General features: G+C 37.4%; 1 protein-coding gene across 2 annotated transcripts in view; it reads right to left on the reverse strand.

The window, feature by feature from the left end:
* sema3e (sema domain, immunoglobulin domain (Ig), short basic domain, secreted, (semaphorin) 3E) overlaps nt 1–16,726 on the reverse strand; it is an 89,116-nt gene that overhangs the window by 4,140 nt on the left and 68,250 nt on the right. Inside the window, exons 7-16 of one of the 2 annotated variants that reach the window (XM_061916790.1) lie at nt 15,686–15,828; nt 15,482–15,596; nt 11,647–11,716; nt 11,430–11,574; nt 9,759–9,984; nt 7,634–7,725; nt 4,819–4,860; nt 4,523–4,689; nt 4,301–4,371; nt 2,088–2,221 (exon numbers count right to left, since the gene is read on the reverse strand). In XM_061916790.1, the coding sequence (XP_061772774.1) occupies nt 2,088–2,221; nt 4,301–4,371; nt 4,523–4,689; nt 4,819–4,860; nt 7,634–7,725; nt 9,759–9,984; nt 11,430–11,574; nt 11,647–11,716; nt 15,482–15,596; nt 15,686–15,828 (1,205 nt within the window). The remainder of the gene's footprint in view (nt 1–2,087; nt 2,222–4,300; nt 4,372–4,522; nt 4,690–4,818; nt 4,861–7,633; nt 7,726–9,758; nt 9,985–11,429; nt 11,575–11,646; nt 11,717–15,481; nt 15,597–15,685; nt 15,829–16,726) is intronic. The other variant, XM_061916791.1, reaches the window with a different exon arrangement.

The following is a 16,726-nucleotide window of genomic DNA, read 5'->3' on the forward strand; positions in this document are numbered from 1 at the left end:
CACACAAATCAACCAACTACAAGCGGTACCACTGGCTTATACAGAATCAAATGGCCGTTACAAATTGTGAGTTCAATGTATTTTTTTCACAGTCAATATGTTTTTTACAATTATTTTAGTTTTGACAGTACCACGTCCGATGCGGGTTTGACAGACCCAGTCTGTGGGAGGTGGAGATGACCCACTCGTCACCATGGATTTGCCCACGAGGAAAAATAACAGTTTTTCAGGATACTCGCAAAAGTGGATACGAAAGCAGAAAGTGGCACTGGAGCCATACCCGGACAGCGCAGAAATCAGCGGTACTCACTTTTTTAACCAGCAAAGAAGCAGAGCAAATCGTTGATTGGGTGGCAGATATATATTTGCAAGGGCATTTTCAAGAAGGATATTTAAAAAAAACAACTTAATCTTCTGAGACGAGGTTGGCCGACCCTGGAAACGAGTTAAGCAGTCCTGGCGGTGGAATGGTTTGCCTGCCACTTCCACTCCAATCAACCAACTACAAGCGATACCAATGGCTTATACGGTATCAAATGGCCTTCTAAACCAACATTAAGTTAACAGACAGTTGCGATAGCTGTTCAGATCAGACAGTTGCGATAGCTGTTCAGATCACGAGTTGTTGAAAATAGGCTTATGTTGAACGTGGCTTTGATTGGATACTCACTTGTCACTCCCAAGTATCCCATCACAAGTTGTGATTTACAAAAGCAGAACCGGTGTCATACCCGGCCAGCGGAGAAATCAGCGGTACTCACTTTTTTAACCAACAAAGAAGCAGAGCAAAATGTTGATATTTGCAAGGGCGTTTTAAAGAACGATATTTAATGAGAATCTAGATGTTGTGAGACAAGGTCGGCCGATGCCGAAAACGAGTTACTCCGTCCTGGCGTTGAAATGGTTTGCCTGCCACTTCCACACGGATCAACCAACTACAAGCGGTACCAATGGCTTTTACAGAATCAAATGGCCGTTACAAATTGTGAGTTTAATGTATTTTTTTCACAGTCAATATCTTTTTTACAATTATTTTAGTTTTGACAGTACCACGTTCGATGCGAGTTTAACAGACGCAGTCCGTGGGAGGTGGAGATGACCCGCTCGTCACCATGGATTTGCCCACGAGGAAAAAGAACAGTTCTTCAGGATACTCGCAAAAGTGGATACGAAAGCAGAAAGTGGCACCGGAGCCATACCCGGACAGCGGATAGATCAGCGGTACTCACTTGTTGTGAATTCTGCCGGAGGCCTTCTGAATTAACCTTCACTCAACAATCGCGATACCTGTTCAGATCAGGAATTGTTGACAGTAGGCTTACGTTGAACGTGACTGTGATTGGATACTCACTTGTCACTCCCAAGTATCCAATCACAAGTTGTGATTTACGAAAGCAGAAAGCGACACCAGAGCCATACCCGGCCAGCTGAGAAATCAACGGTACTTGTTTTTTAACCAACAAAGAAGCAGAGCAAAATGATATTTGCAAGGGCTTTTTAAAGAAGGATATTTAATGAGAATCTAGAGCTTGTGAGACGAGGTCGGCCGATGCCGGAAACGAATTAAGCTGTCCTGGAGGTGAAATGGTTTGCCTGCCACTTCTACTCGAAGCAACCAACTACAAGCAGTACCATTGACTTACAGTATACGGCATCAAGTGGCCGTTACAAATTGTGAGTTCAAATATATTTTCCCACTTTCGATATGTTTTTTAAAATTATTTATTATCACAAGTTGTGATTTACGAAAGCAGAAAGCGGCACCGGAGCCATACCCGGACAGCGGAGAAATTAGCGGTACTCACTTTTTTAACCAGCAAAGAAGCCGAGCAAAGCGTTGATTAGGTGGCAAAGTTATATTTGCAAGGGCATTTTCAAGAAGGATATTTAAAGAGAAACTCGATCTTGTGAGACGAGGTCGGCCGACCCCGCAAGTGTGTTTCTGTATAGTATTTTTCAAACCGTGGTCATGTGGCGACATAAATGATTGTATTTTGAGAGGTATTTATTGGAGTGGGACAAAGTACAGTAAGACATCACTTAAGACCTAGGTGGAGAACACACAGCCCGCCACTGATAAGACTTACCTCTTGTTTCTCTTCGCCTTTTTGAAAGAACCAGAGGACCTTGGCCTGGAGCGACCGAGGCACACATTTGAGTAAAGTGCTGTTCCCCTCCACGCCAAACACCGTTTTCTCCTCAGCGTTGTGCCATTGTTCGTCTGGAGGGCACACAGGCAGGGTAAGTGCTTTGGAAACAGTAGTCTTGGCATGTGAATTTGGAGTACACTGTTACCTCAACTTAAGTGCTTTGAGTGTTTTGAGAGCTGTTTCTTGGCTAATTGTTTTATTTTAACCCTTGCGATATGCCCAAAACGGGCATTCCTGGTGGGATATGATTATTTAGTGAAAAGATTAGGGGTCTGAAATTTTTCTCAGGAGTTAGGTTTTTTTTTTAGAAAATGACTTTGTGTTTTTGATTCCAACGCTGTTACAATATATTTTAACCACTTAAGTATACAAACTTTCTCTTTCAGACCCAATGACTCCCATTACAGCTGCTACTTTTAACAGACTTATGCTATGCTTAAGTTTTCATTGAAAGCCAAAAATAATCTCTTTGTTTACGTTAAAATGGGAACAAATTGTTTTGTTGTGATTGTGAACCTTAGCCACCTAGTAGGATAGGACAGGACTTTATTGTCATTGCATGAGTAAAACAAAACTTTGTAGCTCCAAATAATGATCATCCATAATTCTCAGAGCTTTGATAAATGTAATCAGAATCCAAAATACTATATTTGTGAATTAAAAAGTCTTTAAAACCCCTGAAATTAAAAAAAAAATATCTTGGGCATATATATATATATATATATATATATATATATATATACATACATATATATATATATATATATATATATATATATATATATATATATATATATATATATATATATATATATATATATATATATATATATATATATATATATATATATATATATATTGTAAATACTTTTTAATAAGTATTTGGTCAACCATTCAAAACTCTCACTGATGGAAGGAGGTTTTGGCTCAAAATCTCACGATACATGGCCCCATTCATTCTTTCCTTAATGCGGATCATTTGTCCTGTCCCCTTAAAACAGCCCCAAAGCATGATGTTTCCACTCCCATGCTTCACAGTAGGTGTGGTGTTCTTGGGATGCAACTCAGTATTCTTCTTCCTCCAAACACGACGAGTTGAGTTTATACCAAAATGGATACATGGATGATACAGAAGAGGATTGGGAGAATGTCATGTGGTCAGATGAAACCAAAATAGAACTTTTTGGTATAAACTCAACTTGTCGTGTTTGGAGGAAGAAGAATACTGAGTTGCATCCCAAGCACACCACACCTACTGTGAAGTATGGGGGTGGAAACATCATGTTTTGGGGCTGTTTTTCTGCTAAGGGGACATGACGATTGATCCTGTTAAGGAAAGAATGAATGGGGCCATGTATCCTGAGATTTTGAGCCAAAACCTTCTTCCATCAGTGAGACCTTTGAATGTTTGACCAAATACTTAGTTTCCACCATAATGTACAAATAAATTATTTAAAATTCCTACAATGTGAATTCCTGGATTTTTCACATTCTGTCTCTCACAGTTGAAGTGTACCTATGATGAAAATTACAGACCTCTGTCATCATTTTAAGTGGGAGAACTTGCACAATCGGTGGCTGACTAAATACTTTTTTGCCCCACTGTATGATATGCCTTATTTATTTTTTTTATAAAATGCCAAAATAATCTCATTGGTCACGTTAAAATGGGAACATATTGTTTTGTTGTGATTGTGAACCTTAGCCACCCAGTAGGATAGGACAGGACTTTATTGTACAGGTAAAACGAAACTTTGTTGCTCCAAATAATGATCCTCCATAATTCTCCGAGCTTTGATAAGCGTAATCAGGATCCGGAATACTATATTTGTGAATTAAACTGTCTTGAAAACTGCTGAAATACAATAAAAAATATCTCGGGCTCTAGTCTTTCTACTGTATAGTTCTGTACAACATTTCTTATGTCAAACTTTGTTTTGGTTATGAAAAAAGCACGTTCCATGTTCAAATCCTGCCGTTTTGCATGGGTCAGTTCGATTCATTTCATTCATTCGTTCATTTAAGATGCAAGTTTTTTTAGTTCAGAGCTTTGTCACAAAGCAAATAGGTTGAGCTACTTCTGTATTTATATTTAGACGACAGCCTTTTCTTGGAACAGAAGGCAGCACACATTGCTCTTTTACACTCACCATCGATTTGCAGCCCGTTGCACAGCTGGACGGCGTTGCCATGGCGAACATCCTGTCGCCTAAATCGTCTGCTGAGATGAAGGGGAGCGAGAAAAAAACGGGGCGGGCGATGAAAGGATTGTTGACAGACAGCAAACAGAGAGGCAACTTTTTTTGGAAAGCGGGCACGTCGAGCATTACGCAACAGCTGACATTTACGTCAGGAAGGCCGGCCCGCTGTACCTCTTGGTGTAGACTCCAGCCGGGTAGTATCTGGAGCAGGTGAGGCCGTCCCAGGCACAGTAGGGGTCTCTGGCCAGGCAGCAGTCGGCACATTCCGCGCCATACAGGTCACACTGGTGCACCTTGACCTGGGCCACGCCCACGTCTGAACCCACGTACAGGTGTTGCTGGGGGACACAGGAAACATGGACGTGATTTTCGCAGCCTCAGTGACGCCGAGTGTGAAGTCGTGCAAAGTGATGCAAGGTTCTCATCTTGTGGCGACAAAGCAGAACTGCAAGTATCCACAGTCTTACCCTTTTGGGAGATATGATGATCTCTTTTATTGCAGTTGGAACCTACAAAAATACAAATTTTTGTTAGAAAATGTTGTGTTTTAGATCATGCAATAACACAACTGTATTGTATTGTAATTCGTAACGATATGCAATTTTTAATCCAGCTACTTCATGCATATAAAACATGCATCCATCCATTTTTTTTACTGCTTGTTCCTTTCAGGGGTTCACGGGGGGGTGCTGGAGCCTATCTCAGCTGCATTCAATTGGTACATTCTTAGATTGTATTTTATTATTATCATTATTTATTTATTTTTTATTTTGATTACAAGAACAATTGAAAAAGTATATGAATTGGTGTACCTTTTTGAGCATATTTTTTATTATTTGTCAGGCTGGCCCCCCCATAGTTTGTTTGTGTTCTAGTTTTTTCCTGTGTTTGTAGTATTTCCTGTCAGCGCTCTTATTTTGTTGGTTTCCCGTCTTTCTCCCTGAGCGCTGTTTCCACTCAGCTGTGGCTGATTGGCACTTGGCCACACCTGGTGTCAATCAGCCCACTCCTATTTGAACATGTGCTGGATTATTGTCATGTATCGTCACTCCTGTCGTGTCGTACCGTATGAAGTCCTTGCAGTGTAGCGGTAAGCTATATTTGTTAGATGTTTGTAGCTTACTGTTTTGTGTTCCCTGCTTCCAGTTTGTTTTCATATTACAAGTACGACTTCTATTTTCCTGCTCGCTATCAGTTAGCTTCCACACTAGGCCCCTTCTTGTTTTTGCTAGCTTCCATGCTAAGTTCCTTTTGTTTTCTAGCTCCCATGCTAGCTCTCTTAGTTGGTTATCCGCCTCGTTCGCACTTATTATTGTACCCCTTTTGTTAGTTCTTGTTTTAATATTTATATTAAATCATGTTTTCTCATTCAATGCCTGCCTCCTTCTCAGCATCTTACTCTGACATTATTATCCTTATTAGTAATCCTACTAAAAAATATTATTATTATACTTAATTTTATGTATTGAATTACCTGAACTATTTACAGTATTGTCCTATTATAGTAGCCTATGTTTATGCATGTTCCACAGTACATATCATATGATATCATTTAATTAATATCATTGCTTTTGTACTTTATTTATTTAATTATCTGAAATATTTAGAGTATCATCCTATTACAGTAGCCTAAAGTAGTAGTAACCAACTAGTAACCGCAAACATGTTCAATAGTACATTAGCGTTTACTGATAGGAAAGTATTAGATTTAATGTTATTATTATTGTTAAGATAATAATGATAATAATAATAATTAGTAATGTACTTTATTTCATGCATTTATTTACTTGAAATATTTATAGTCTCATCCTTTTATAGTAGTGTTACAGTAACTAGCAACCCGTTATTTTATTTTGTCATTAATGTTAACAGTCCCTGTGATGATATTATTATTATTTTTAGTTCAATTGTACTTTAGTTGAATATTTAGTTACCAGAAATATTAAGAGTATCCTATTACAGTAGCCTAAAGTAGTAGTAGTAGTAACTAGTAATTAGTAACCAACTAGTAACATCATGCATGTTTAATAGTATATTAGCTTATTATAATGGGAAAGTATTATATTTAATGTTATTATTGTTATGATAATAATAATAATTATTATTATCAATGTACTTTATTTTATGTATTTAATTACCTGACATTAGTAGTCACTGTGACTACTAATATTATTAGTCACTGTGATAATGATAATATTAATATTATTGTTATTTCTACTAATTTACTTTTTTTTTTAATTTAGTGACCTAAAATATTTATAGTATCATCCAACTGTAGTAGCCTTATATTAACTAGTAACCCACTATTTTATTTTATCATTAATATTAGTAGTCACTGTGATTATAATAATAATAATAATAATAATAGTAGTAGTATTAATATTATTACTATTATTATTATTTGTACTATTTCACTTTATTTATGTTTTTACTAACCTGAAATATTTATAGTGTCTTCCTATTATAGTAGCCCTATAGTAACTAGTAACACACTATTTTATTTTGTCATTAATATTAGTAGTCACTGTGATTATAATAATAATAATAATAATAATAATAATAATAATAATAATAATAGTAGTATTAATATTATTACTATTATTATTATTTGTACTATTTCATTTTATTTATGTTTTTACTAACCTGAAATATTTATAGTGTCATCCTATTATAGTAGCCCTATAGTAACTAGTAACACACTATTTTATTTTGTCATTAATATTAGTAGTAGTCACGATGATAATAACATCCATCCATCCATTTTCTACCGCTTATTCCCTTTCGGGGTCGCGGGGGGCGCTGGCGCCTATCTCATTATATTTTTATTTTTTTAACTATTGTACTTGGTTTATTTGGTTACCTGAAACATTTATAGCGTTATGTGATCATAGTGGTCTAAAATACTAACAAATAACCAGCTATAGTAACCTCCATCGATTCATCCATTTTCTACCGCTTATTCTCATTAGGGTCACGGGGGGGTTCTGGAGCCTATCTCAGCTACAATCGGGCGGAAGGCGGGGTACACCCTGGACAAGTCGCCACGTCATCGCAGGGCCAACACAGATAGACAGACAACATTCACACAGTAGGGCCAATTTAGTGTTGCCAATCAACCTATCCCCAGGTGCATGTCTTTGGAAGTGGGAGGAAGCGGGAGTACCCGGCGGGAACCCATGCAGTCACGGAGAGAACAGGCAAACCCAGGACTACTCAGGACCTTCGTAGTGTGAGGCAGACGCACTAACCCTTCCACCACCGTCCCAAAAGTTACATCCGTACCCTAAATACTTGCAGCTCCTCCAGGAGAACCTCCTCCATGGTGTCAGTTTCTTGGTTGTAAATGGTGATCACTTTCAGCACCGCCGAGTCATCTGGAAAAAATGATAAATATCATAACTTTTATTAAAAAAAATTGTGCAGACAACAAGATGTGCAAAGGCTGTCTGACAAGTCCAGCAAGGACAGTGGATGAGCTGGGAAGGAGTCGAGAGGAGAACGCTCTCATGGATTGCGCTATAGGGCACGGAGGCAGTTCACATCAGCTTCATCTTACGCTTCACTTATGATGTCCTTCCCTCCCCCTCAGACCTTCAAGGGTGTTAAAGAGAGGACCCCACATTCCCCCTTTGTCCATCTCCAGCTAACCTCAAACACATTCTCGTTGGCTGCAAGACAAGTCTGTCCCAAGGGCGGCACAACCAGGTTCTGAAGTGTCTAGCAGCCAAGTTAGAGGCCAGAACAGTGAAGATCAATACCCTGCCAACCACCAAAAGTACATCATACATCCACAAGACAGTTCATCCGAGAAGGTGCAGGGTCCACTAAAGGCCATATACCAGACATACGCCAGCTCGTAAGGGCTCGTGACTGAAAAATGGCGGTGGATTTCGATCAAGAGCTCTGCTTTCCTTCAAAGATAGCCAGATCAAACCTCAGACCGGACCTTGTGGCCCGGTCCTACTCACTGTGTATTGTGTACATGATAGAACTCACGGTTCCCTGGGAGGCTGCTGTGGAGGAGGCATTCGAATGCAAAAGACTTAAGTACAACAAACTGGCAGTTGATGCTAAGCAGAATGGATGGAAAGCCAAGGTCTGCCCAGTGGAAGTTGGCTGCAGAGGTTTTGTGGGCCGGACAACCATCAGGCTGCTTAAGGACATTGGAGATTGACGCCAAACCCTGCGAAACACCGTCAAAGACCTCTCAGGAGAAGCAGAGACAGCCAGTCGGTGGCTGTGGGTGAAGTGGAGGCACAACATCTGGAGCTCAAGTAAGACCATCCATCCATCCATTTAACTTCCTCCGCTTATCCGAGGTTGGGTCGCAGGGGAAGCAGCCTATGCAGGGAAGCCCAGACTTCCCTCTCCCCAGCCACTTCGTCCAGCTCCTCCCGGGAGATCCCGAGGCATTCCCAGGCCAGCCAGGAGACATACTCTTCCCAACGTGTCCTGGGTCTGCCGGTTGAACGTGCCCTAAACACCTCCCTAGGGAGGCATTCGGGTAGCATCCTAACCAGATGCCCAAACCACCTCATCTGGCTCCTCTCCATGTGGAGGAGCAGCGGGTTTACGTTGAAAACCCCCCCGGATGGTAGAGCTTCTCACCCAATCTCTAAGGGAGAGCCCCGCCACTCAGCGGAGGAAACTACTTTCGGCCGCTTGTACCTGTGATCTTGTCCCTTCGGTCATAACCCAAAGCTCATGACCATAGGTGAGGATGGGAACATAGATCGACCGGGAAATTGAGAGCTTTGCCTTTCGGCTCAGCTCCTTCTTCACCACAACGGATCGATACAGCATCCGCATTACTGAAGACGCCGCACCGATCCGCCTGTCGATCTCACGATTCACTTTTCCTTCACTCGTGAACAAGACTCTGAGGTACTTGAACTCCTCCACTTGGGGCAGGGTCTCCTCCCCAACCCGCTGATGGCACTCCACCCTTTTCCGTAGGACCCACATCACATAATGGTTAAAAGCAGAGGGGGGCTCACCTGAGACGCCAGGTGTTGCTAATGAGCCCTCTGGAGGTGTCGTGGGCCTATCGGAGAAGGAAGGTGCCCACCTGAGGACTCTAATGAAGCTGACCACCTTCCCCCTCTCTTCCTCCCTGTCCCCCATTTTCCAATCCCACCCAACCAGGTCCTCCACCATAACCCCTTTGAAGCAGCTCCGAAGGAGGTAGCCTACTGTTACCCCTCTACTCAGGTTATTTTGTATAATGGGATTGTTCCATCTAGTCCTAAAATTTAACTAATAACTTTCATTAAAAAAAAACAAAAGGAAGAAATACCAACTTGTTTTTGCATGTGAAGTATGTTATATGAGTTTTGAAAGTGATCAAAGTACTGTCATCTCAGTTTTTCTACACACAAAAAAAAAATGATAGAGATAGCGTCTGCACCTGTGCCGATGTAGAGGACATGGTAGTGTCCATCCTGGGCTTGGACCCTGTCAACGGCAATCTGGGTCAACTTCCTGCCGCCTCTCTCCGTCTGCAGGAAGACGGGTCTTTGGTGTTGCGGTCCGACGGAGCGGTACATGACGGGGTGAGCGCGCACGAAGCGCAGAACTTCATCTGGAAACTCTTTGGAGCTGGAGAAGCCGCCGCCGCTCACTTTGCTGGCACACTGTGTTAGAATAATTATGTATACATTATCACACAACTCTTATGCTTAAGGGCTGTTGCTATAGTTATTATTAATTGTGCTGAAGTGGTATTTTTCTTTGTCTGTGCAAAGGTGGCAATCCAAAAGATTGCAAGCCGGTCTAGTATCAGTGTCTGTGTCCAGGATCGGCCTGCTGACTGGCAAGGACGAACACCGCCGTGACGCAGACAGAGCAGAGACAAAGTGATATCACCAGTGTCAGCATTTCTTATATAATCATATATTGTGTCTAACTGGAGTTGTCGAGATAATAATAATAATAATGGATTAGATTTATATCGCACTTTTCTATTATTCGATGCTCACAGAGAAGTGGGAACCCATCATTCATTCACACCTGGTGGTGGTAAGCTACATCTGTAGCCCCAGCTGCCCTGGGGTACACTGACGGAAGCGTCTCTGCCAGTTTGCGCCTACGGCCCTTCCGACCACCACCTATCATTCATTCATCATTCATTCACTAGTGTTAGCGGCACCGGGGGCAAGGGTGAAGTGTCCTGCCCAAGGACACAAGGGCAGCGATTTGGATGTCAATAGGCGGGGAGCGAACCTAGAACCCTCAGGTTTCTGGCACGGACGCTCTACCCACTACGCCATGCCACCGAGATTACCCCCTTCCCTCAGCGACAGATACAGTGATGTAACCAGGGACCTCCCAAATAAATAGAGGAAACTCGCGGGCTGGACTTTTAGAACGTAGTTTGGATCTGTGACTACAATACAGCCCAAAACACGTGTCTCCTCATTGAGCTAAATTGAACTCTGTTTCCGCATGATTCCTTGCTTCTCGTCTGTTTAATAGATGTCATCGGTGTTTAAACCTGAGACACTGTCAACGAGACCACGCATTGAGAAACTGTTTGATGACGACAACGCACCGTATCCGGGACCTGTCGGTGTGAGTATTCAGCAGTGTTCAATGGTATGTTTTCTAGGAATGCATGACCGACTTACAGATCCGGGTCGGGGGTAAAGAACCCTGTCCTCGGAGGGCATTCGGTGATGCTCGGTTCTTTCTCGGAAGGTGAAAGGACCGTCCATGTGGTAGAAACACAATTTATAATAATTTATTTTGTCCAACTGGAGTTGTCGAGATTATCCCCTTCCCTCAGCGACAGCTTCAGTGATTTTACCAGGGACCTCCCAAATAAATAGAGGAAGCTGGACTTTCAGAACATAGTTTGGATCTCTAACTACAATACAGCCCAAAACATGTGTCTCCTCATTGAGCCAAATTGAACTCTGTCTCTGCATGATTCCTTGCTTCTCGTCTGTTTAATAAATGTCAATAAGTCCACGCATTTAGAAACTGTTTGATGACGACAAAGCACCATGTCCGGGACCTGTCGGTGTGAGTATTCAGAGTTTTCAACGGTATGTTTTCTAGGAATGCATGACCGACTTACAGATCCGGGTCGGGGGTAAGGAACCCTGTCCTCGGAGGGCATCCAGTGATGCTCGGGTCTTTCTCGGAAGGCGAAGGGACCGTTGAACGCCGCTCTGACGTCGTCCATGTGGTAGACACACACCGCGTAGCCTTTAAACACCGCACTGCAGGACAATACCGGATCAATAATTGGCATTACCAATAACGTTGTGGGGATTTGATGAAGTCGACCTCACCTTGTTGTGCTGAAGAGACCAAAGATTTCTGGGGATTTCTTGTCTTTGTTCGTCAGAACGTAGACGTCCTCTGAAATTGTGAGTTTTGTTGACATTATTTTGACTTGTTGGTGGTTTTCAGCATACGGTGCGTTTGGCAGCAGTTTCGCTTCGATTAAAAAAAAACGATGTCATATGTGACATGAAATGTAATTTTAAGAGGGCTGTGAAAGCTAACGTGCTAACTCATGCGACTAAAGACAAAACATGATTGCACTGATCATGTATGAATGCAGTCATTGCACAAACGTGCGTTCAAAAATGTAAAAAAAAAAAATAATTTGTTTTATAACCAAACTTTTCACACTGAGAAATCAAAGCATTTTGAATTATTTCATTTTCAAAACCTTTAAATTATTGATTTTTTTATTTTTATTTTATTTTTATAATAGCAGGGCTTTCTTCAATTGTGATTCTGGGGAACCAAAAAGGATCTCAGTTATAAAAAATCTTACAAACTAGTCATACTATTATTATTATTATTATTATTTAATGCTTAAATATCTAGATCTACTTCAGATCTATCCGTCAATTTTATTTTTATTTTTTTTCTGTTAAATAAAACCTTTGAAACACAACTTTTGCAATATTTTCCTCAAAAAAAAAAAAGATTATTTAAGGTGACGTAATTGGAGCCTTAAATATATCAATAATCGATTCATTTATCAATCAATAATAATATTTTTTGAGCAAGGGCGGATTTAAAAATGTTTTTTCTTTCAACCCTTAGGTCTGTAGATTAACTTCAGATCTATTTGTCAATAAAATACGTATTGTTTTTTTCATGCTTTATGCCTTTTTGTGGAATAAAACCCTGCAAAAACACAACAGATGCAATATTTTCCACTAGGAAGTTTTCAAAGTGTAATATTTAAGTGAAGTAATTGGAGCCTTAAATATATCAATAATTCATAAGACTATTTAAATGTATTATTGTTTAAGCAATGAGAGTCTTAATAATGTTTTTACTTTCAATCCTTAGGTCTCTAGATTAACTTCAGATCTATCCGTCAATGAGAATAAAATATATATATATATATATATATATATATATATATATATATATATATATATATATATATATATATATATATATATATATATATATATATATATATATATATATATACATATATATATATATATATGTATATATATGTATGTATGTATGTATGTATATATATATACATATATATGTGTGTGTATAGATATATATATATGTATATACATATATATACATATATATGTGTGTGTATAGATATATGTATATGTATATATATATATATATATATATATATATATATATATATATATATATATATATATATATATATATATATATATATAAATAATGTTTTTAAATAGATTATGCCGTTTTTGTCAAATAAAACCCTGCAAAAACACAACAAATGTTATATTTTCCTCCAAAATTATTTTAAAGTGGATTATTTAAGTTGAAGTAATTGGAGCCTTAAATATGTCAATAATTTATAACACCATTTTTTTTGGAGCAAGGACAGATTTAAAAATGTTTTTACTTTCAACCCTTAGGTCTCTATATTAACTTCAGATCTGTTCGTCAATAAATAAGGTGGTTTTTTTTCATGTTTTATGCCTTTATGTGGAATTAAACCCCGCAAAAACACAACATGTGCAATATTTTCCCCTAGAAAGTTTTCAAAGTGTGATATTTAAGTGAAGTAATTGGAGCCCTAAATATATCAATAATTCATAAGACTATTTAAATGTAGTATTATTTAAGCAATGACAGATTTCAAAATATTTTTACTTTTGATCCTTAGGTCTCTAGATTAACTTCAGATCTATCTGTTAATATATATATATATATATATATATATATATATATATATATATATATATATGTATGTATGTATGTATGTATATATACATCTATAGATATACATATATATAGATATACATATACATATATATATATATATATATATATATATATATATATATATATATATAATGTGTGTGTGTTATATGTTTTATGCCTTTTTTGCCTTAAATATACCAATAATTTATAACACCATTGATTTTAATTAATTGTTATTTTTGTAGCAAGGTCATCTTTAAAAATGTTTTTGCTTTCAACCATTAGGTCTCTAGATTAATTTAAGATCTAATTGTCCTTAAAAAGTTATTATTTTTTTTATTTTTATGTTTTATGCCTTTTTGTGAAATAAAACCCTGCAAAAACAAAATATTTTCCCCTAGAAGGTTTTCAAAGTGTAATATTTAAGTGAAGTAATTAGAAGTTGAATATATCAATAATTCATAACACTATTTAAATGTATTATTGTTTAAGCAATGAGAGATTTAAAAATATTTTACTTTCAATCCTTAGGTCTCTAGATCAATAGATCAATTAAAAAAAAATAAATAAATATATATATATATATATATATGTATATATATATATATATATATATATATATATATATATATATATATATATATATAATGTTTTATATGCCTTTTTTGTCAAATAAAATCCTACAAAAACACAACAAATGCAATCTTTTCCTCCAAAATTATTTTAAAGTGGATTATTTAAATTGAAGTAATTGGAGCCTTAAATGTATCAATAATTTACACCATCATTGATTTTAATTCATTATTATTGTTTGAGCAATGACAGATTCAAAAATGTTTTTACATTCAAGGTCTCTACATTAACTTCAGACCTATTTATCAATTAAAATGTTTGGTTATTTAAATTTTTTTATGCCTTTTTGTGGAATAAAACCCTGTAAAAACACAACATATGCGATATTTCCCCCCAGAAAGTTTTCAAAGTGTGATATTTAAGTGAAGTAATTGGAGCCTTAAATATATCAATAATAAGTCTATTTAAATGTATTATTGGTTAAGCAATGAGATTAAAATATGTTTTTACTTTCAATCCTATATGTCAATAATAAAATATGTTTAAAAAAATATGTTTAATTTTTTTTTTATTATTATTTTATTTATTTTTTTATTTTTTTAAGTAAAAAAATATGTTTTATTTTTTTATGTTTTGTGCCTTTTTTGTCAAATAAATCCCTGCAAAAACACAAAAAATGCAATGTTTTCCTCCAACATTATTTTAAAGTGGATTATTTAAGTTGAAGTAATTGGAGCCTTAAATATGTCAATAATTTATAACACCATTGATTTTAATTCATTGTTATTTTTTAAAGCTTTAAAAATGTTTCTACAAACGTACTTTCAACCCTCTGGCCTCTAGATTAACTTCAGATCTATTTGTCAGTGAAAAGTTTAGGGTTTTTAAAATTTGTTATGCCTTTTTTGTGGCATAAAACCCTGCAAAAACTCAACACATGCAACATTTTCTTCCAAAATGATTTTAAAATGGATTGTGAACCATGGGCAAAAGTCTAAAAATAGTCCAGTTTAAGCCTTGTCAGTAAAACAGGGTTAGATCACTTTACTACTAAAATGTGCATAGCTTTCCCTATGCTTCCCGTGCACTTCCGTGCGAAACTATTTCATTGTTTTGGTTTTTGGGGTCCGGACCAACACACAACCATGACACATATTGTTTACGGGCGATCATTTGTAGGACAATATATCATCTAGCAAATTATATTATCTACGCTATAATGCCAAACAAAGTACTATGTATTCTGGATCAAATCCAGTTTGGCCTTTTGACATGTTTATAAGGTGCTGTAAAAGCAGATTATTGTGTGTAAGGAGGGCATCCATACATATTGAATGTAAACATGTCATTCAAGCAGGTTTCGGTGCACACACACGTCCTCACCGAGTAAATCAAAGTGTGTGTCGAGTCCGTCGGGTCCAGCCACGGAGCAGACGAGGCGGGTTTTTAGAAAAGAGCTCCATCTGTTGACCAGCATCCTCTGTCCTCCTTGGTCGTTCTGAGGGGTTGAGAAAAACATGGAGGATGGACCAACACTCTTGGCACTTTGCTTGCACGACTCATTGTGTCAGGAAATCAAACCCGTACAGAGCAGACCCGACCGACGCGGGTGTAGACGGCCTTTTTCATCCCGTCGGCATCCACCTCGCGTTCGGTGAAGAAGAAGTAAACCTTGTCGTCGTCTTTGTCGTCGTTGTCAGGGATGACTTCCGAGCCCACGAATCTGGCTTCTGAGGACAGAGGACGTGGTCAGACATGTGTGGTAAGGTCAGTGAGACTTTTTGTTTTGTGGAGGACGAGGATAAGGACCTGGGTGAGAAGTCTCCGGTCAACTGGATTTATTTGGCCCAAACTAATAACTGTTGTTTGACGATCAGCTCTACCAAGCAGGCCCATAATAATCATTGGGAATGTGAATCTTACAACAACTGACCATTGGATTTGATTCCATTCCAGATTCAAACAGAATCTCGCAATACATCAAAACTTGATTATTAAGGGTTCTGTGGTTTATCTGTTATATAGTACTCAGTACTGGGGTAGACTGAAATATAACAATAAGTACTATCTATCTAGCTACAATATATATAAAAACAGGCTTGTAGGGATGACATAGCCTCTGTGTTTTTTCCTGACCATATATATATATATATATATATACATTAAAAAAAAAAAAATATATATATATATATATATATATATATATATGTATGTGTGTATGTATGTATGTATGTATGTATGTATATATGTATATATATATATATATGTATGTATATATATATATATATACATACATATAAATATATGCGTGCGTATATATATATATATGTGTGTGTGTGTGTGTGTGTGTGTGGTTGCGCATATATGGACGTATGTATGTATGTGTGTATATATATATACACACACACACACACACACACACACACACACACACACACACAGGTATATGTATGTATATATACATGTATATATATACATGTATATGTGTATGTGTTTGTATGTATGTATATATATATATATGTTTATGTAATGTGTATATATATTTATGTATGTATATATACAGTGTATGTGTGTGTATATATATATATATATATATATATAGATATGCATGTATATATATATATATAT

This window comes from Nerophis ophidion, linkage group LG12 (genome assembly GCF_033978795.1).
Source record: "Nerophis ophidion isolate RoL-2023_Sa linkage group LG12, RoL_Noph_v1.0, whole genome shotgun sequence".
Taxonomy (NCBI): Eukaryota; Metazoa; Chordata; class Actinopteri; order Syngnathiformes; family Syngnathidae; genus Nerophis; species Nerophis ophidion.